The sequence below is a fragment of the Centroberyx gerrardi genome, chromosome 16 (assembly GCF_048128805.1).
Source record: "Centroberyx gerrardi isolate f3 chromosome 16, fCenGer3.hap1.cur.20231027, whole genome shotgun sequence".
Classification (NCBI taxonomy): Eukaryota; Metazoa; Chordata; class Actinopteri; order Beryciformes; family Berycidae; genus Centroberyx; species Centroberyx gerrardi.
This window is the reverse complement of record NC_136012.1, coordinates 9,213,362-9,234,820: the sequence shown is the minus strand read 5'-3', so window position 1 is coordinate 9,234,820 and position 21,459 is coordinate 9,213,362. Positions and strand designations below refer to the sequence as shown.

General features: G+C 40.6%; 2 protein-coding genes across 3 annotated transcripts; one reads left to right on the top strand and one right to left on the bottom strand.

Moving 5' to 3' along the window:
• The first annotated feature begins 885 nt into the window (after positions 1–885).
• LOC139925734 (neuronal acetylcholine receptor subunit non-alpha-3-like) lies at positions 886–9,437 on the top strand. 2 transcript variants are annotated; one of them, XM_071917234.2, is made up of 7 exons: positions 886–932; positions 1,790–1,809; positions 3,085–3,236; positions 6,009–6,053; positions 6,919–7,028; positions 7,539–8,454; positions 9,273–9,437. In XM_071917234.2, the coding sequence occupies exons 1-7, from the start codon at positions 886–888 to the stop codon at positions 9,435–9,437; spliced, it is 1,455 nt and encodes a 484-aa protein (XP_071773335.1). The 2 variants fall into 2 exon arrangements, with proteins under 2 accessions (XP_071773335.1, XP_071773326.1); XM_071917225.2 differs by lacking the exon at positions 1,790–1,809 and having other exon boundaries at positions 886–952.
• A 3,348-nt stretch (positions 9,438–12,785) lies between these two features.
• On the bottom strand, positions 12,786–15,715 carry LOC139925301 (uncharacterized protein C3orf85-like). The gene is made up of 5 exons (XM_071916627.2): positions 15,659–15,715; positions 15,285–15,322; positions 14,712–14,836; positions 14,436–14,521; positions 12,786–13,570 (listed from the first exon to the last, which is right to left on the bottom strand). Exons 2-5 carry the CDS (start codon positions 15,316–15,318, stop codon positions 13,495–13,497), a joined length of 321 nt encoding a protein of 106 aa, XP_071772728.1. The 5' UTR covers positions 15,319–15,322; positions 15,659–15,715; the 3' UTR covers positions 12,786–13,494.
• Between the last annotated feature and the right edge of the window lie 5,744 nt (positions 15,716–21,459).

Sequence of the window (21,459 nt, the reverse complement as noted above, 5' to 3'; positions counted from 1 at the left end):
TTTTGGTAAGGGTTAAGCCAACCGAAAAAATGGTTCAGTCGCTAGTTATTCTCGGCAAATAAAGCGAATATAGCCTTGGTCGATGCCTAGAAGTCACCTGAACCTCCAACCATAAATGAAAAGCCCCTCAGACTAATCCTATAATCATTTTTAGAAGGATACAATACAAATGTCACAGCAAAACTAAGCCCATATAAGTGTAAGCCCCTGCAGGAATATTATATATAGGAGAATAAAGGTGGAACCATAAGGGATAAAAATACCATAGAGTAGGAAGGGCATAATAAACTCAAGATTGAGAACCACAGCCACACTATAAGTCCCTATAGGAATATCATAGCAAAGTTATAGACCCTATTGATACCATAGGAGGTAAAGTACAATAAGGTCACTATTGATTAAGCCTATACCACAGCCGCACTAAGTCGGGGAATCGGGATAATATCTGTAAGTGAGACCATTTTTTAATTTAGGGGACCGGCCAGGATTGTGTTTCCGTTTCTTTGATTGGTTCAGAGCGCGGTTCAAACTCCACGCCTCGGCCCCACCCGGGCATCCCTTTCCCTCCCTCCCTCCCCTCCCTCCTCTCCTCCTCCTCCTCTCCGCCACCGGAGAGCCGCCCCGCTGTCCGCCGCTCCCCGTGACGCTCCGACCGGAGCCACAGTATGCGGACGCCGGCCACTGCGCCTCCACACCGGGAGTCCCTGCCCTCGGGAAAACGGCGGCGGAGGGCTCGTTTTCCGCGTGGTTTTGAATACTGACGGTCACTTGGGTCTGTTTGCCATCTCGGTGTGTTTGTTTGCCTACCCATCTCCAGCTGAATACACCGTTCATATAGGAGGCTGCAGCCTATAGGAGCGTCCAGTCGGACCGGGAGGCAACATCATGAAGTTGCGGGTCGCTCTTCTTCTCCTGTCGGTGTTGTGCCCGCTGTCCCTCGCCACCATCCCCGGTAAGAAAACTCTGTGGTGTTTTTTTCTGTGTTTTTGAGCATACTTTTTCCATCAAATTTGCTACCAGTTCGCAGATTTTATTTTGAAGCGCCAAGCGACAAGACAACCACACACTGATCATGTTCTCAAGAGTCTCAGCAAGCTAATCAATATTCAGATTTATATCAACTCTCCACATAACCTGTGTTGAGCTCAAAAAAGTCAATTACTCGTTACTCTGTTCAAAAGTATTATTACTCTCCGGGAGCAGTCATTTTTTACACTACTCTTTACTTTTCCGTTACACCCCCTAAATTGGCGATTGCAGCTTCTCTAACCTTTACAAAACGCAACGAATAGTGTGAATTATCAAGGGAAACCAAAGAGCGTTGATGTTCGATGTTCTCCTCATCCTTTTTCTCCTCGATAATATCAAAGGAGTGGGAACACTTTTAGTTGGTGAAAGTAACTTTTCTGTCATTTCTCATCTGAGCTATATGCCTCAGTGAGAGGAGGAAAACAAGTCGGGTGATGGGATGGAGGTTTTGGATAATTCAACTTCAATCTGGTATTTTGAGAGAGCGACAACGTTTTGGATTGGATTTGGACATAAATCTATAATTCGTTACACCTGTCGTTACTTGGAAAAGCAATCTGATTACTGGGACGCGTTACTGAGCAAGTGTTACCTCCCGACACTGCACATAACCTACATCCTATCGTAGTGTAGATTATTCTCATCCAGATGCGCATTAAAGCAGTAGTGCGCATCTGAACACAGGTTTATACAGTATAATACCTCATGGCCCAGCTCTGTTTCTGCTGACCGGCATGGGTCACCAGACGAACGGGAACAGGTGTCGGATGTCAGTGTCCAGCACACACACACACACACACACACACACACACACACACACACACACACACACACACACTTTAGAGTCCTTGAAGGCAGAGAGATGAGGTGATTTTATTTTTTGTACTTGCTTTATACTTCATTTGGATCCAACTCCAAGCAGCCTATATTCTTCCATGAGTTCACATAGGTGTATCTCTGTCTCACACACACTCACCCTCTGTCTCGCACAGACACACACACACACACGCTCTTTCACTTGACTTCCCCTTTGTCTGACATTAGCCGTCTCTTGTCAATATTACAGTCTCTGTCCTTTGAGAGACGTACCGCCCGAGGCTGACTGATGTCCTGACTGCCAAGCAGCCGGATACAGTTATCCTATCTGTCTGTCCCTTCCCCCTCCACTTGCAACTCTATGCTGAGCTATAGCCTACCACACTCCTCCTCCACTCTTCTGGTCCGACATATCTGCATGACCTGCTTGTCCACCATATACCACTCACATTAGACGCAATACTGTTCACACACACAGCTGGAGTGATGTGCCATGGGACTTTTCAAGGGGAAATGTCTTCATACTTATGATGATTGTCTGGGTTTGAAGTTAAACAACCTATTTTATCCTCTCTTGTTTGCACTTTTGCGCTCTGCCTCTTTCAATACAAGTTGCTTTATTAACATGACACATTCTCCCTGTATACATATTATGCCAAAGCATCAGTGGGTTACACTAGTTAGAGTTGAAGGTTTACAAATGAGTTTTTACATCAGGCAAATAGACAATCTTCAAGGCAGTCTACAAGCTTGTTGATGACTCTACAGCATGAATGAATCCCTTACCTTGTAAATCCTCTTCAGATTCCTTTCTGTCAGTTGTCTTTACTGTTGAATTGTTTACATCTGTCTTTCAGCACAAACCGCGCTTTCATTTTCTCCACTTGGCAACGTTGTGAAGAAGTCTCCCTTGTGTGAATGACAGGCAGTAAGCTTTTTTCACTCCAAGGGAGAATCCACTTGGCTTACCCACTCCAAGTATTTACTACAATCGACAGAAAGTGCCAGGATGTGCTTACACATGCTCAGCGCACCCCTGTGCCTCTAGTAAAGTAAACTCTGTAAAGTCAATTTTCACACCGACGACTCGTTTTTCACGATTGTTTAATTGGTGGCAAAAAAATGTCAATTTACATCTTTAAAAGCAGTAAGTAAAGAGCAGGGCCAGAGAAGAGATGGTGGTGTTAATCAACACTCAGCATCATAACAATGAGTAAGTTTCTCTTCCTCCTCCTCTAGCTCCAGGTGAGTTTGTGTCCCTGGCGGAGATGGAGGACACCCTGCTCAGGAACCTGTTCCAGGGCTACCAGCGCTGGGTCAGGCCCATCCAGCGTGCCAACGACACCGTTAGAGTACGCTTCGGACTCAAAATCTCACAGCTGGTCGACGTGGTGAGGATGAACACACACATACACACACACATCCTTGTACTTATATCCTTTTGAGGACCTTTCATTGACTACATGCATTCCTAACCCCTCACTCTAACAATAACCCACACTACTACATTCTTAACCCTAACCTAAACCTAATCCTAATTAAATCCTAACCCTAAATTAGCCCCTAGAAGACATTAGATAACCTCATTCCAAAGATCTAAAACTCAAACTGGTTCTCACAAGAGTAGAAGTACAGGAATACACACACATGCACGTGTATTGCTGGAAGGCACACAAGCATGCAAAAGCACACACATGGAAGCATGAACAAGCACACATGCATGCAATCAAACGTTATTGATCAAATAAAAGACAGTTAAACAAATCAAATACATTCAGTCATAATGTATGGATTATGCTTAGGCTATTGTATGTTATGCATCAATTACAACCTGAAAGGTACCTTTAACATTTTATGATATTCAGTACTGATAATATACTGTATAACACTACATGTAATCTCAGATATGTGGTAAAAAAAAAACCCCCAAAAACATGGAATTTCACTGAATTCCATTTCCTCAGTTGAATTGGAATTGATTACTTCATTCATGAATTGACCCCAACCCTGGTTAACACACATGAAAATGAGAAAGAGAATGAGAAATGGTATAGTGGTTCTCAATGTGGGGTCCGGGGACCACCAGGGGTCCTTGAGGGGGTTCCAGGGGGTCCCCAGCAAATTGATAAATTGTTAAACTTCAGCATTATTTCATTTACAAGAAGTTAACACAATTAGAGAATGTAGAAGAATGATTATTTTGATCATAGTTTCGCTGTTATCTCTCTACCTAAAATACAGATAGTCATGGAATTCTAGACAAAATCATATCTAACAATAAAAATATTCTCTCTATCGATCAAATGGGGGTCCGTGGCCCTAATGTGGACTAAATTAGGGGTCTGTGATATGAAAAAGGTTGAGAATCACTGGTATAGACTATCACTTCATTCTATTGTTCAGGCAGTGTTGCTCTCCATGGTGCTGAAACCAACCAGACCAACTACAAATAGCCACAGCCTCACAGTGTGGAGCTTTCCAGGGTCCTGAAATAGATCTGGAGCGTTCTCCTCATATCTCCGACCCGCCACTCTCTCTCTCAGGGGTTTGCCTTTTAATATTTCAAAGGCTGGCTCTGATAGGTTGAGATGGTTTAGGTGTTCAAGAAGAGAAAGCGCGGAATGCTAATGGAACGGCCGCTCTTTCTGCGTTGAAATATTCATCTCAGCCAGTTAAGATTTAACTCTTTGTCTTCGCAGCTAATGTGCTGTGCCTTGAAGGTCGATCGTGGATGAATAAAACAAAGCAGATCGCTCCTTCGTGGCTCTGCAGGGTAGAAAAATCTGGGTCGCTTAAGTTGATGATGCATCGGGTTTTGGGAAACTGAAATGGGTTCATGAATACTTAAGATAATTAAAGTGATTTCACAGCTTAAATCCAAGTGTGACGCAGATTTGCCATTGTGGGTATATGTTGGTTTTCTGCAGAAACTTATGTGAACGGGGTTGGTAAAACAAATTCTAGAAAGGAAGAGGAAGTGCATGAAGTATTTGTGTGTGTGTGAGAGAGAGAGATAGATAGAGAGAGAGAGAGAGAGAGAGAGAGAGAGAGAGAGAGAGAGAGATACCCAGGGAGAGAACAGATAGGCTACACTATCTATCTCCCCTGAGTGTCTCTGGGCTGCTGCATGGCTGTGTATTAGATTATGCTTCACCTCTGCTCTGTGTGATCATCAGGACATCCGACTCGGTCTGACAGCTGAGGCCTGGCCTGGTCTGGATGAGACTGTACAGCTCTCCCACTCCCTGTCTTCCTGTTCACCTCCAGCTTTGTACATCTCTCTATCTCTTTTGCCACGTTTATCTCTCCAAGTTTATCGCTCTCTCTCTCTCTCTCTCTCTCCCCTACATCTCCAACTTGTCTCTGGTGATGTGGAAATAAAGCCTTTGTTTGCCCCTCTCCATCTCACCATTCCCATCTATATCTATATCCCTCTTTCTATATTTATATTGCTCCAGCTTGGTCCACTGCACCCACCTCTGGTTTTATGTTTCTGTATTCTGTTCCTTGTTTGCTAAGGAGGTTCCTTTGTGATAACTGAGCAGGAAGAGATGGTGCAGACAGGCAAAAGAGATTCCATCTGATTCCATGGAAGAGGAAAGAGTGCAGATTTAGTCCGGTTTCAACCAAGCTTTCTCGTCCAGTCTAATCTAATCAAACCTAATGCTGCATTCATGTCACATTGGAACGGGATGACATCTTGTTGTTGCAACTTGGAAGCATTCATGTGTTTAACTTGTTGGAACGGCCACATCAAAAATGTAAATTGTGCCATAAATAAGTTACTTTAATGTCAACCATAAATGAATTGCAGCAGATATTTCTCACTTTTTGTAAGTAGAATTGATTGTATTAGTCTGAAAATAACTGATAATATATATTTTTATTATCTTGGACTCGCTTGGACTTGTTGCCATGTTTGCCACCTGTGTTGAACACTTCCACAATTTGTGAAGCCAAGTGGGAGATATTGGAGCCAAAAAGTCCCACTTGTAATTACCACTATAGAAGGCTGATGTGAACTCATTTTTTTCCCCAGTCGACAGCTTTCATTAATGATAAATCCGATATGACATGAATGCAACATTGTTTTCTCAGTCCTTGCCTTGCCTCTTTGTTCTTTTTCCCTTTGTAAATCTCTCTCTTTTTTTCTGCCTCTTTAGGATGAGAAGAACCAGCTGATGACTACTAATGTTTGGCTGTGGCAGGTAAGCAAAGGACAAAAATACGTAGAGGCCACATGGTTGAATTCTATGTAACCCTCTTCATAGCGAGGTCAATGAGAAGACACAAGCTAACGGAGGGGGGATGGTTTCTCTTTGCGCTTCCTGGAATTTATCTAATTATCTAGAGTCAGGCTAGATAAAGACAGACTCTGGCCAATGTAAGCAGAGTGACTCTTTGGGATGATCTGAAAAGACAAATAAAAATGCACCTTCATGTATTCACCTACATTGTATGAATACTATGCCTTGTACACTGTAATACAGGACAAGGTTTTGAAGTACTGGCTCAGTAGCTGATCCAGGCACAGACAGCAGTAGTTCTGTTGAGCGTGATAATACTGTATGATATATAGGGCTGGGTATCCTTGGAAATGTTTTGATTTTGATACTGATCCAAATACATTCAATTCAACACCAATTGTTAAACAACACTTTTTTCTGTTCCATTTAATACATTTAAGCACATTTTATAATATTATGGAGTACAATTTTCTGTGTAGCATTTATCCAGGCCATCTGCTTTCCAAAACAGACTCAGGCCAAAGCAATCATGAACAATAGAAAAAATTGAGTTTGCACTGAAATAATCTAACATATTGATTTTTTTTCTTTAAGAAAGGTGTGTAAAAGGTGTGTGTGTGGCCCACTTAACTTTATTCAGAAAGGGAAACACATGAGAGAAACCTCTGGTGAGATCTGATCCCAGGCCAGAGGGGAAACACATCTGGTTCAAGAGGCGATGGACTGAAGCTGAAGCTATTTGATCCATTTGATACCTTAAAACCAGTACTAAAAATCAGCCAGCACAAGCCCTAATGATATGGCATCCTGTGTTCCTGTTGACCAGGAGTGGATCGACTACAAGCTGCGGTGGAACCCCGAGGACTACGGTGGGATCACCTCCATCAGAGTTCCCTCTGAGACCATCTGGCTCCCAGACATAGTGCTCTATGAGAAGTAAGATTGACACTATATACACATGAAACAAATAAAGAAATGAAAAAAATCATTACAAATTATTTACATTTCAACTCCCTCATATCCACAATTGCTGTTTATTTATTATCAAAAACATATGTTTTTTATCTATTGCAGTGGTTTATTTTTCTCAAAATGTATCCAAATCCAAAAATCTGTAGATATTGAGTCAGGGCCATGTAAATATTGGCTTGGTTGGAAAGAAAGAAAGAAAGAAAGAAAGAAAGAAAGAAAGAAAGAAAAAAAGAAAAAAGAAAGAAAGAAAGAAAGACAGACAGACAGACATTTAGCATTGTCACATTTTGCTATAAATTGTTTTTTGTCAGATAGTTGTAATAACAGAAAAAGTGAGCTGTAATCAAAAGTGTTGCTTCCACCCAGTCCATTAACTTTCATTTACACATTGATCGTAACTTATTTTAAATGTGATTCTGATTCCTGGTGAGAGTGAAGGAGATTTTCTCTGATTTTGGCTCCACCTTTCCTCAGTGCTGATGGGCGGTTTGAAGGCTCCCTGATGACCAAAGCCATTGTCAAGTTCAACGGGGCGATCACCTGGACGCCACCCGCCAGCTACAAGTCTGCCTGCACCATGGACGTCACCTTCTTCCCCTTCGACCGCCAGAACTGCTCCATGAAGTTCGGCTCCTGGACCTACGACGGCAACATGGTGGACATGGTTCTGATGGACTACCAGGTGGACCGGAAGGACTTCTTCGACAACGGAGAGTGGGAGATCCTCAACGCCACCGGTGCTAGGGGGAACCGGAAGGATGGCTTGTATTCCTACCCGTTCATCACATATTCCTTCATTCTGAAGAGGCTGCCACTGTTCTACACGCTCTTCCTCATCATCCCTTGTTTGGGCTTGTCCTTTCTCACCGTCCTGGTGTTCTACCTTCCCTCCGATGAAGGAGAGAAGCTGTCACTCTCCACCTCCGTCCTAGTGTCGCTCACTGTGTTCCTCCTGGTCATCGAGGAGATCATCCCCTCCTCCTCCAAGGTCATCCCGCTCATCGGAGAGTACCTGCTCTTCATCATGATCTTCGTCACGCTCTCCATCATCGTCACCGTCTTCGTCATCAACGTGCACCACCGCTCCTCGGCCACCTACCACCCCATGTCTCCGTGGGTCCGCAACCTCTTCCTCCAGAAACTTCCCAGGATGCTCTGCATGCGCGGACACACCGACCGCTACCACTACCCAGAGCTGGCTCCCGAAAGCCCCGAGCTGAAGCCGCGCTCCGGGGGGCGGAGGGGAGGCCAGAGAGCGAGCGGCGGAGCCCACGGACAGGCTGCCTCCGAGGGGAAGGAGGACGAGGCCTGGGCCACCATGCTGGAGAAGGCAACCTACTCCGTCCGCTACATCAGCAGACACATCCGCAAGGAGCACTTCATCCGCGAGGTGTGTTGATCTGGATTTAAACTTTCATGTTGTGGCAGTTGTGATCAAACTAGAAATTATCAGAGGTGAGACCAAGTGAACTTTGCTTGAGTCCCAAGTCAGTCTCAAGTCTTGAGGCACAAGTCTCAAGTCAAGTCCCAAGTCTAAATGTAGATTACCAAGTCAAGTCCAAGTCATTAATGTTGAGTCTCAAGTCTAAATGTAGAACACCAAGTCAAGACAAAACAAGAGTCCAGTATTAATTTCTTAAAGAAAACAAAATATCCTTTTCAATGCATTATGATTAAAAACTTGGTAAGTGCATGAGTTTGATTTCTATAATCAGTTTCAACTTCAATAAATTCAATCATTCCATACAAATTGAGAAAACAGAATTAAAATTCTGTTGTCTGGTGGGACAAATCTCATCACTTTCAATCCAAGTCATTTACATAAACACAAAATATTTTGTCAAGACTTTAGAAACCTTTTCAAGTCATTGAGTACAAGTCAAAGTCAACTCCCAAGTCACCAGAACCCAAGTCAAGTCTCAAGTCTTCTCTTCATGCATCAAGTCAAGTCTCAAGCAATTAAAATTGTGACTCGAGTCTGACTAGAGTCCAAGTCATGTGAGTCGTGTCCCCACCTCAGGAAATTATGCAGAAGGGAGAGAAATAAAAGAGGAAATTAATTAATTAGGGACAGAAGACCAGTGGATGTAACTAAGAAGGAAAACATCTAAGTAATCATTAGTGTAGCTTTTGGGGCTTTGCAGTGTACCTATTGCTGTCATGCCACCTACATATAAAGAGTATTTTCTTATTTCTCCTCTCTCCCAGGTGGTGCAGGACTGGAAGTTTGTGGCCCAGGTGCTGGACCGGATCTTCCTGTGGGCTTTCCTCACCGTCTCTATCCTGGGCACCATCCTCATCTTCACTCCAGCTCTGCATATGTTCCTCAAAGTCCCTCCTCCAATTGCAAGTGAGGATCCGCCTTCAAACTAGCAGTGACATCACATCCCTTTCACATGCGAATGACGAATCCACCTTCAAAACCAATCTGTAGCTCGTCCCTAGTCACTGAGGAAGAGGAACTCTTTAGAGGTGATTATTAAAGGAACACCTTGACATTTTGATTTTTAGTTGGTTATTTTTCTTCCCCTGACACATTGTGTAAAAAGTTCTATATGTCCTTCAGTTTCAGTTAGGTAGCTTGCAGCTTGCAGTGTCCCCGAGTTTAGATGACAAATGCTATTTATGTTGAAACTGAATGAAACTTAGGATGAAAAACTGTGGAATAGAATTGCTAAATTGCACTACAAATCTTATGATTGATTGACTGTTGATTCACTTTTAGTTGACTTTTTATCTATTTGATTGACTATTGTCTATTGTTTTTATTATTGTTTTTTTCCTGCTGCTGCCTTTGATTTTTATTTGTGCTGTTGGTTCTTTATTCACCTGGCTGCAAAAAAAATACCTCCTTGGGGATAATAAAGTTGAATTGAATTGAAGGACATTTGTCCTCACAATGTTACATGTTGCATGGTGATGAAAAATAACCAGATATTCCTTTAATAATCAGCTCACTTAATAACAATATACATAAATAGAAATACTGACACAATACAGAGGGGGTTGTTCTAGTTATCACACTCAAGAAGCACAAATTAATTCTTAACTACTTTTTAGGAGTCTAGTGTAAGAGAAGGAAAACAGTTAATCTTGCAAGGTACCAACAACATTTAAACTACCTTTCCCATTTCCTTAGAGATGCCACCGCCTTTTACATCTTTGCAAATCTTTGAAGTCTACAAGTTAGGCTAAGTTAGGGGGATGATGCAGCATCCAGGTCACCGATTGGTTGATCAGAGGTTTATTTGTAGGGTTTTATCTGGGGATCTCATTACAGAGCGGTCGTCTTTATTCTGCTTGTTCTGTTTTTCTTTGTTGCAAATTGTGTCCCAGTCTGTCTCACTATTTTACCAGCCTCAGATGCAAAATCTGCTGTAGTTTTGGGCACTGCACACAGATATTGCATTACAAACCACATATGTCAAAGCCTAATGAATAATTGAAAACTCGACAGACATTTTACCTTTTTTAACATCTATAAATAATAACTATGGAGATTATATTATGAAATTTAAAGTGATATGCACTACACAATCCCCAAAGCTATTTGTCCTACTGTCCAGAATTACTTAATCACAATAATAAAGTTGTTTTTAATACATGATGTTTGCATTTTGTCATATTTTATGTCATGTATACCTCTACTCCATTCAATGAAAAATAAAGATATTCATAATCCTACACTAGTGGTTTAAAATTGTAAGTAATTAAAAATTGAGAAGGTCCTGGCAGTGACACACATTTCCTAGATAACAAAGGTCCAGATTGGCACACTGATAAACTCATAAATATTCACATTACACGATTCATACATTTTTATTATTTAACTATTAAAAACACAGAGTGAAACCAATTAGATTGTCTTAAAAGACTGATAAATGTTTTTATTTTTAATGTACAATGTGTTTTGAAGAGTCAGAATGTTATGGATATTTGCTATTGAACGAACATATTTACAGTGACTGACCAAGTTTTGTTCCTCTCTTAATCTGCTCATGTGAACTGGTCATTCCCTTCTGTTTTCCATAAATGTCAAAAACACAGGATGTAGGGGATGTCAGCATTTCATCATGTTATTTAAGCGATATTCTAACGTTTCATCAATCAGATACAGTATATATCCTTTACTAGAGGTTTCTTTATATTTGTAGACATGAAGTTATGTTGATTAACCCTTACATAACCAATTACCATCACCTGTTGTAAACCATTGGCTTATTATTCCATGTAAAGCATTAATGCTAATGCCGTTAAATGACATTAAATCATGTTTGTTAACACTAAATCAGCCCATTTTACATGACCTATTTTAAGGTGAGAGGATTTTCTACTTTCCCAAAGATTACCTCAACAAATCGCCCCATCAAATTTGAAAGCCACACAACTGTTAAGCATAAAAAGCATTTCATTAAACATTTAACAATCTTTTGGCCAAAACATTACTCAGACACTAAAAACTTGCCAACAAAATGTAAAATGCCAATAATAAAAAAAAATATATTAAACATTATATTATATATAATTATATATTATATATAACTGTATAAAATTAAAGTTTTGGGGGAAGTTATTTTGTTCTTTGAGCTTTGAAAAAGCTCTTCCCTTGTGCTACAGAAGACATATCAGTGACAAAACCCTTCCATGGTCTTTGGTTTTGATCAATCCAGACTGTATTTTTAGTTTGTCCTAAGCTTTAAAAGGGGCTGAAAGGTCTATGAAAGATGGTGGCATAAAAGAAACACATCTACCTCTCATGAAAAACTGAGAAAAAACTGAGCAACACATAAACGAGATTCCCAAACAAGAGAAATACTAAAAATACATGAAGGAGTTGGGTGGAGAACGGGAGTGTCCACAGAAAAAGGAAAGCACCACCCAGTGGTAAACCATAGAGACGACCAAAACATCCTACTTTGAACAAACAAGAGGGGGTGCAAAACACAAACAGCATTCTGTTTTTTCCCTTAGAGGATCTTTAAAAAAAAAAAAAAAAGTTCTTTTTCTGATCCTCTCCAGCCTCATGAAACAAATCCTGTGCGTCTTCTTTTTCCTTCCCATCTCAAGTTCTTCTCAGAGCTGAACACAAAGGTTGAACCACCAAATGCATCACATCTGCCATCTACGTCTTTTAATGGGTATGACGTGCAAGACAGAGACAGATGCTTTGTTGCTTCATGTATTCTCCCATAGAGAACAGTATTATTCTAACAAGATTAAGAAGGATGCATTGATGTTCAATGCCCTTGTCTCATTGTGTTATTACAGACGTCCAGGAAAGAAGCTGAACAGAGGAACAGTGTGTCCTTATAGTCTTCTTTGAGGGTGAAGCCATAGTGACACATTCAAAGCCTCCTGTCTGCAGTTCTGGTTGTTAACACTTGAGTCTGTGACTAATGTCTGAGTAAGGTTATAGCACAAAAATAATGTTAAATACTTATATTATCCTTAATATTTGTGTCACTTTCAATATTGATATATATTTTTTTTTTTCAAAAAGCATAAAGACTTCTCACCTTAAAAAAGTAATGTAAAATGTGTTAATTTAGAGTAACACCTTGTTTAATTTTGTGAATACCTTCATAAACATGAAAAAAATGCATTAGTTCAACATTAGATCATACATTAACTAACATTAGTTAAGACAAACTTATTAGAAAGTGTTAAGTCTAGAACCACAGTCTGCAACTACATATAGCACACAAACTTCCAGTTGCTTGATTCTTATCTTTATTAAACATCCTGAAAATGTAATGTAAAATAGGCATAACGTATTGGTTGATCACTTACAATCTGACAGTGTGGTGGGTTTAGCTAGGCATGATGCTTCTGAAAACAATCTGTAATTTATAAAAAAAATAGCATTCAACTCCCTTGACTGTGTGGAATGAGGAGGTGTACATTTCAAATAACAGAAAAATCTAGTAAGGCTCATGTACCTTAATATGTGTGGTTGTTGTTTGTTTACAAAAACATAAAAAACAGTGGAAATAAAACAACACTACCTTATATACCTCATATAACCTTGTTATGGATATTCATGAACTCTGCTTTATCTTGTCTGTTTTGTTTAACAGTAAAATCAACAGCACTGCCAATTTCAACAGCATTATCTTTTATGTTAGAATATGAGATTACTTGCCAAGCAAAACACACAAGTATACATTTATTTGCCAAGCATATGTACAGAGAAGACTGTATTAAACTCCATGTTGCACCAATACTGATTTGTACTGTAAGTCATGTCAAAACAAAATTTTCTATGCAAACAGAATACATTCCTTCATGAAAGTATGTGGTAGAGGCTCACAAACATGAATATTTATTCTTCCTGTAAAGCACTTTAGTGTGGATATTTCAGCCACAGCCACTTGGTGGCGCTGTATTGTTGTATCTACAGTGTGACTCCTCATCTTCAGTGTTCCTCTGGTTAGTGTTGACCAGTCTGGCTGTCCAGGTGAGCGCGAGCGTTGCGCAGCATCTCCATATACAGCCTGTTGTTTTCACTGCAACACAGACAAGTAACATGAAAATATATGAAATATGAGATGTGAAATGTTTTGCTCCTCCATCATTTGAAAGAAGTGGCACCTTGATAGCACAAAGGGATTGATGGCACATGATTAAAAGTCAATTATGACACTTTTTCAAGTATAATGCTTAAAGCTGCACTAGGCGTCTTCGCACATTGGCGGCTCCAAATGGCAGCAAGAGATAACTGTCTGAAACATTTGAACTTCAATGACCAGAAATCATGTAATGTGACATCAGTAAGACGCACAGTGTGATGCTTTATACCAAAGAAAACCAAAGAAAATGGATGAGAGAGGCAAAGATCTAACATTTATCTGGGTCACTGCTGCTTTATCACTGCTGTCTAGGAGACAGTTTGTATTTTGCTCTTTGATTCATCACTCCCCATGGGCAGAGAAGTGTTCAAACCCAACACCAGAATGTAATTTGGGCAAATAGGGTGAATCTGCAGTGTTTCAGTTAGTGGGGATGGGACGCTCTTCTTTATTGCAGTCCCATGCACTTTGTGATTTAAGCTGATAAGACGGGTGTATTTTTACATACAAATCTTTCCTAGTGCAGCTATAATTTAAGTCCTTAGTGGACAAAATGCCAACACTTTAGAGCTATTAAAAGATGAACTTCAGATGATGAATGCTGTCTCATGTCAGTGTGGCCCTGTGGTTCAGTGGGCAGAACGTGGCACTAATGTTGCCAGGGTGAGGAGTTCAATCCCCTCTGGATTCACCCATGCAAAATAAAAAGTATCCCCTCATGGTGCTGTAAGGTGCCTAGGGTTAAAACATCCACCAACTGGCACATATTAGATATTATGCTGCTGGTAATTATCTCACTCACGTAGCCACAGAGCGGTCAAACATCAGGGCGCTCATGTCCATGTAGTACTGAGCATCTGTTCGGAGAGCTGTCCAGTACTCGTTCGCCTGAGGAACAAAGATAATTTGTCACAGAAAAGCCTCTTTCATGGATGACAAAGTCTTGGCTGATACAGGTGGGTCACAAGTGAAACATTAAATAGAGAGAATGTGTCCTTGACTAAAGATAAGACAGGCCTAGTCAGTGGCTATACTGACTGATCCCACTATACATTCCCATCATGCAGTGCGGCGTCACCTGTTCTTGAATGGTGTAACCCCACTGGTTCTGAGAGTGGTTTGGATCCCAGTATCCTGACTGTCTCTTCAGCCGGATAACCTGCTTCGCCTCCTCTTCCTTCATGAATGGGGCAGCAAAAACCCCTGATCACAATGTTAAAGGCACATTTTTACAAAAATACAGAAAACACAAAGGCATTCTGAGTAATGGATTACATGTAATGGAATCTGATTATAAATCTGATTACAAAAATGGTAACTGTAATCCTTCATATATATAAAACACATCAGATCACAGATAGGTGGAGAAAATACATTTTGATTGGAAGATTAGAGACACTAAGATAGTTTGACATCTTGAAATAATAGTTGATAATTGTTGTAAAACCAGAGTAATCCATTACTAATTACATTACTGAGTTTGAGTATTCCAGTGGATTATGTTAATGCTTACAGCTTTAAGCAAGCGACTGGTTATCAAATTACATTTTGAAATTGGCATGGCCCTAACAATAAAACAACAATCGACTCATTAAACACATTTTGGATTAAAGAACATTTATTCAGTCATTAAATTAAAAGTCTGACTTACCACTCAAAAGAGCAACCAGTATCACAAGTTTCATGTCTCTAAATTAGAAAAAGAAAATAAATAGCTGTGATATTGTAATTAAAAAAATTAATGGATGATAAACAGAGACACAGAAACACACAGATACATACTCAATAATAAAAAAATACAAGTTAACAACTGTCTTCCTTCTGCCACAGGAGTAAAACTCAAAGATGTAGGTGTATAAATAAATGATGCAAATCTGGAATAAAAGAAAGCAATTTGAAAAGTAGCAGAATATGCCATGTGAACATCTCTTTTATCATAAAACAAACACTGCTGTTAATTTACAAACCGTTGATGCGGAGATGTTATCAAAGTTATCCAAAAAGTAGCAGAAATTTGAGATTTACCTGAAGCTGGAGTTGAGCTGTTGATCAGTTGAATGTCTGAACGTCTCCAGACTCCAGAATCTCTCAGCTGAATGTGAAGGAGAACAAGAGTTTCTTTCACAGGATTTACTGGGAGCCAAAAAGGAATGAATGGCATCAAGCATCAGGCCAGCTGCTCTAGGTAACCACTTATCTTAGTGCCAGGGCTCTGACACACCATACACACACACACACACACACACACACACACACACTGGTGCTTCCCATCTTATAGGAACAAGTCAAGTACTGAGGTTCATCATAAAGGAGAGCCTGTATGGACCAACAGTCTGACTGTAAACAAATTCCTTGGACACCTCTTTATTTGGACAAACACAATATTTGATGGTCAACTTATTATATATTTTTTAGCAATGACAGACACACACAGACATGGTAGTCAAGGATTGGGACATGTCATACTTTTTGGAAAGTAAACATATTAAACACAAGGAAAGGTTCAATAAACTAGGAAAGAAATAAAGTAGGTTTAGTTCACAAAACGTGCAAAGCGCATATCAACTATTTTCACAGAAGCACTGAAAATGCAAAGTTTACGAAAAAAGGTTTGCTAAAAAAAATTCGAAAAAAACTTTTCTCAATTGAAGTACAAACTACTCCACATTTCACTATGGAAGTCAGATCATTCATTCTTATTGAAAACTTATTTAGCCATCTTACCTTTTTTTCATCTAAATGATCAGAGACAAGTTCATCCAGTCATTCAAAAGACATTTATTGATGTCTTGAGACCCCCACCCCCACCCCCCCCGGGGGGAAATGGTTTTGTGTACATCAGCATTTCTTCCACTGGGTGGTGCCCTTAGCACAGTGATTGCCGTTGGACACTTCGCTGCTTCTGAACCAGGGTTAGGGGCGAAATAAAAGCAGAATGTAGAAGTTAGAGAATAACAGTCATTTTCTCAGAATGTATCACAAGCTCTATTAATGGATTTTTAATGTCAGTAGACATTAAAGCAAGCAAAAAGAATATGACTAATAATATACAAAGACACTGTTTGCAAAGATTATATAAATATAGTACAGTACATTTTGGACATAAAATCAGAAAAAGAACAGACTAAAATCAAATTAAATAATTTAAGAGATACACACAGACCATGTTGCATTTTCAAAAAATACAGTGTTTATCATTATACATTTTATGGATGCATTTTACCAAAGGGGAAAACATATTAACAAACCCCACCCCCAAAAAAAGAGCATACTGTAGGGGAATTTAAAGCCTGCTTTCTACATAGTCAAGAAAGGCTTACTACGACTTCAAAAATTTCAAAGTGGTTCCCTAGAGTGTCAATTTGAGTTTCTCCACTCTAAGGTGCTGCATTAAATCTCTCATCCTTTAAAGCACGAGCAGGAGGCTTTATGTGAATCTCTTAGTGTGATGTAATATTTCCTTTCTCTCCAACACAGATGCAGCCGCTAAGATGCAAATGACCGTGAAAAGCTCAAGTGTGAATAAGAGTTAATTCACAGAGACAATGACTTAAAGTCCGGCAGAACCAAATTCATCAATAATTTAGACTACCGCTATTTATAAACCTAAGCATCTCTAAGTATGTGTGCGTCAAAGTGTGTGAGAGAGCTTTTCTGTGTATGTAATTATGTCTTTGAGGATGTAAACTTTTCTTTGATCACACATACTTGCTCCCACGTTTTGTTTCCACCCACACAATGCGCAACTCTGTATCTCTTTCCTCTGTGTGCACTTCTGTTTGTGTTTTACCCCATGTGACTCTCTCTCTCTCTCTCTCTCTCTCCTCACCCTCCTGTGCCTCGCTGACCTTTTCCACAGTGAACTCCTAAAGTGTGTGTGAGGGGTCCGACCTTTCCCATCCCATAATAAGCTGAGTAGCCACCTGTACAGTGTAAGAGAGACAAATGGCTGGCTGGCAACAGAGAAGCAACATAGGAGGAGTCGGTCTATCACAGATAATCTGGCTGTTTCAGGACCAAGGTGCGTTTCATCATCGGCTGTGGGTGGATATTCACAGATACATCGACATGGGTGGGAGAATAGGAAATCCCTATGTTCATTTCTATTCATTTCCTTTTACTATTAATTCTCTATCCAAGTAGAATTCCTCTTATGTTCCCAAACTTTCTGACGGCTGATAACTATTGGAAGTCTTTGCACTAGGGCACTAAAAAGGGAGACATTCAAGGCTAAAGATGGGCTGACATTGCCTGAAAAAAAAAGCGCCTTAAACCATTTTTTTTTGTTTGTTTTGTTTTTATCTGCATAGCTGACTCCTTCCCTCTTGTGAAGAGCGTATAAAGATCTGTGTCTAAAGATCTGTCACGGGTGCACATACACTGCAACAAGCGCACACAACAACTGACATCTATACACACACACACACACACACACCCACACGCACACACACACACATACCTGGAGTAGCTCTGGGACCAGTGTGCTCTCTGTCACAGTAGAAGCTGTGTGTCTCCCACACATCAAAGGTAGCGACGCAGACACAAACTAAAACTCATCTGACCCCATTCTATCACACACACACACACACACACACACACGCACACACACGCACACACACACAAACGCACACATACACCCTGCTGGGACAGGCGCATATTTCAAATATTTAATTTAGAAAGAGGGAAAGCGGGTGAAAAAGATATTTAACAAGTGTATTAGAGGATAGAACTTTGTCACTTTTGAAGGAGCGCTGACTGAAATAAGGAAATCTCTGTCACTGTCATCAGTCAGTTTAGCTCTTTCAGCCTTTGTTTGCACATCAGTGGTGTTCTGGATATGTGCAGACACACACACACACTTATAACACACACACACACACACACACACCGACCTGACTGCATCATATGTCACTGTGCCAGCAGTGTGTGTTTGTGTGCGTTTGTGTAGATGTGTGCACATGTGCGGGGAAAGAGAGAGAGAGAAAGAGAGAGAGAGAGAGAGAGAGAGAGAGAGAGAGGAATGGCAACTCCACAACATTTAAGTCCATTAGCGGAGCACTCCTCATTTATAAAAGATAGAGAATTAACAGCTCCCTTCAGCCTTTGTGCTCTCTTCCTCGCTCAGTCTTTCCTCTTCGCTACTTTGCGCGCCTCCTACCGCTGGGTATTTCAATTAGTTTCTCACACACACTTAACTTACCAATGCCATACAATGAAGATTCTCTCTCTCTCTCTCTCTGTCTCTCTCTTGTTCAGGCAGATGGGTTGTGGGCTGAGGTTCAGGATTGAGAGGGTTGGGTTAAAATTTACAAAGCTCCACAGCTCAGGGGGTTCAGCATGCGCAGGGACAGGGCTTTGAAACATTAGTTTAATCCACAAGCATCGTACTTTCTCTCTGATCTTTGATGTTTGAGCAAATACAGTGTGGCTGGTACACCTGCGCAGGTCCTGTGGGTCCCACACTGCTGCCGGGACGTGTTCTAGCTTTGTTGTTTTACCTGGTAATCGTAACTTATGTGGTAAAAAAGAGAGGAGGGCTCAGATGCAACTCAATCTCTGTCTCCGTCTCATGTTTGGCTGTAGGAGTTCAGAGTCTCAGCAGTTGTCAAGAGTTCGCTGGTGGCTAAACTCTGTGCTTTATGGAGAGAGATGGGGTTTTAGCGTGTGTGTGTGTGGGTGTGTGTGTGTGTGTGTTCGAACATGTTTATCCCCAGTGTGTGAGCGGGTGTGTTAATAAGTGTTTACAGCTCCCCCAGGAGGAAAAGTAATGGAGAGAGCGTGGGAGGAGGCCACACATGGGGAGAAAAATGGTATTTATGGTGCAACAGTAACACACACACACACACACACATACACAGATGCAGCTACATCCTCGGGGGTTAACATGACAGAGCACATTTTGAGTCACTGTACTAATGTAACCTGATACACCTAAAAACATCATCCAGCCTCAGAGGCTGACAGCGACTCCTTAGACCTCAGGCTGTCAGACGTTGGGTATTTTTAAGATTTACAGTTCAAGGCCTTTTTTTAGTCTTCAAATTGATTTGACATTGTGTGTTTTTTTTTCTGTTTTGTTATAAAAAGCACTGTTTGGGTGACAAAGGGAATCTGATGCTTCTGAGCATGAACTGCTAGATTAGATGTAGGGTTATAACAGGTCTTACTCTACGGTTAACATTAGGCTAATTATTAGTTTGTTTTATAGGCCTATTTTTACTGTATTGTAATATTTTGACCAACAGAGCAAATTAAAATGTGTCAAAACTATTTATGTGTATTCTAACAAGTGGGGCCTATAAACTGAGAGAGAATTACTTCTGTATGTCATTTACTGGGTATCTGATATTAAGTTGTCCAATATAAAAAGTAATCATTCTTATTTTTTTTATGTTATTTTGGGGGCATTGATTTAGATAATTTTTTATTCAAACAGTTTTTAAGTTTAGTTAACTATCATATCCTTGTATCAAACATTGCTGTTCCTGGTCATTTCAGCACTATGGACAGTTCTTCACTAAGCCTCAGTAAAGTTAATGGTAGACTTACCACAAAATGTTGTGAGTTTAAGATGAGTTAGCTATACTCACAGTCGGCCAAACAACAAACAAAAAATAACATTCATTGTTTAATGTCTTGTTTAGCTGACTGTCTCATGCAGTGGTTCCCAAAGTGGGGTCCAGGGACAAACTGCGGTCTTGTGGGTCCCTAACAAAATGAGGAATGGTTTAATTTCACTGCTTTTTCACTTTAGTTAGCCCAGTGAGAGCACTGCCCACTTTTTCACTGCCCGCTGCGGCTGTCCCACCTACAGTACAGACAGAAATGGGATTCTGTACCAAGTCACATCTAACGGCATAAATCGCCTCTGATGGGGCTCCTAGGGACCCAGACATTTGGGGGTCTAAAGCTCATTTATTTGTGGGTATGGAAAATACTGGCAACCTCTGGTCTAATATCAGTGGTATAGGACGAGCCCATTTCTTTAGATGATACGCCCATGTTCCGTTGAGGGAAAGAGAGAAAGAGAGGGAGAACATTTGGAGAAATGCGCAGTGTTCCCCCTCATCGCCTGTCGGATTCTATTTCCCGCTGAAATTATTTATGGACCGGAATAAATAGGTCATTTGATTATGAGCCATGCCTTCCACAAAAAGGAGACAAATACGACAAAAAAACGCAGTTGATGAACCCTTTTGTAACACCGGGAAGTGGAAAATTGCAGGGTGACACGCATGGCATCCTTAAATGATAGTCTACAACGGCGGGAGGAGGCGGGTGGTGCCGCACCTTGCAGGCCCCTTCTGGCCCTGTGTGTGGAGCTGGTGTCAGTTCCTCCCGTCCAACAACACTGAGTAGATCAGTGGGTTGGGTGGCATCTTATGTCTGTATGACATTCATGGCCTTGTCTTTGATTTAAGAAGTAGGCTAAGCCACGAGAGGCGGTGCTGTACAGTGATTTGAAAATGGCTAAGAGGTGCTAGCATGATGAGCAAATCCTTCTAGCTGTTAATGCATCTGGAGGCTTATTGCTTTTAGGCTGTAAAACACACCATTGTAGGTTAATAATAAGAGAATGGAATATTCAACAAATCTTTACGTTTCAGTGCTAAATATTAATCATCAAATGTTATTCTTCCGCCAAGCAATAGCCTAGTCAATTGTTTGAGAACAGCTAAACAAAGTGGCTGGTTCATGAGTGGGGATTTTCGGTTAGGCATTAATATTTAAAATAACGGTTATAGCCTACAGGTGTGTTTATCTGGTAGACTAGTGACTCAGCCAATCAGAAGTGAGGACCGGAACTATCCGTTCTATCAAAGCAT

Bases quoted from the DNA above. Each gene is read 5' to 3' on its own strand.
- LOC139925301 (XM_071916627.2), bottom strand. From the start codon at position 15,318: ATGAAACTTGTGATACTGGTTGCTCTTTTGAGTG. The intron at 14,837-15,284 runs GTAAGTCAGACT...CATTGTGATCAG, and splicing joins ACTGGTTGCTCTTTTGAGTG to GGGTTTTTGCTGCCCCATTC. The intron at 13,571-14,435 runs GTGAGTGAGATA...TCTGTGTTGCAG, and splicing joins TTTGACCGCTCTGTGGCTAC to TGAAAACAACAGGCTGTATA.
- LOC139925734 (XM_071917234.2), top strand. From the start codon at position 886: ATGAAGTTGCGGGTCGCTCTTCTTCTCCTGTCGGTGTTGTGCCCGCT. The intron at 933-1,789 runs GTCCCTCGCCAC...GAACGGGAACAG, and splicing joins CTGTCGGTGTTGTGCCCGCT to GTGTCGGATGTCAGTGTCCA. The intron at 6,054-6,918 runs GTAAGCAAAGGA...CCTGTTGACCAG, and splicing joins CTAATGTTTGGCTGTGGCAG to GAGTGGATCGACTACAAGCT.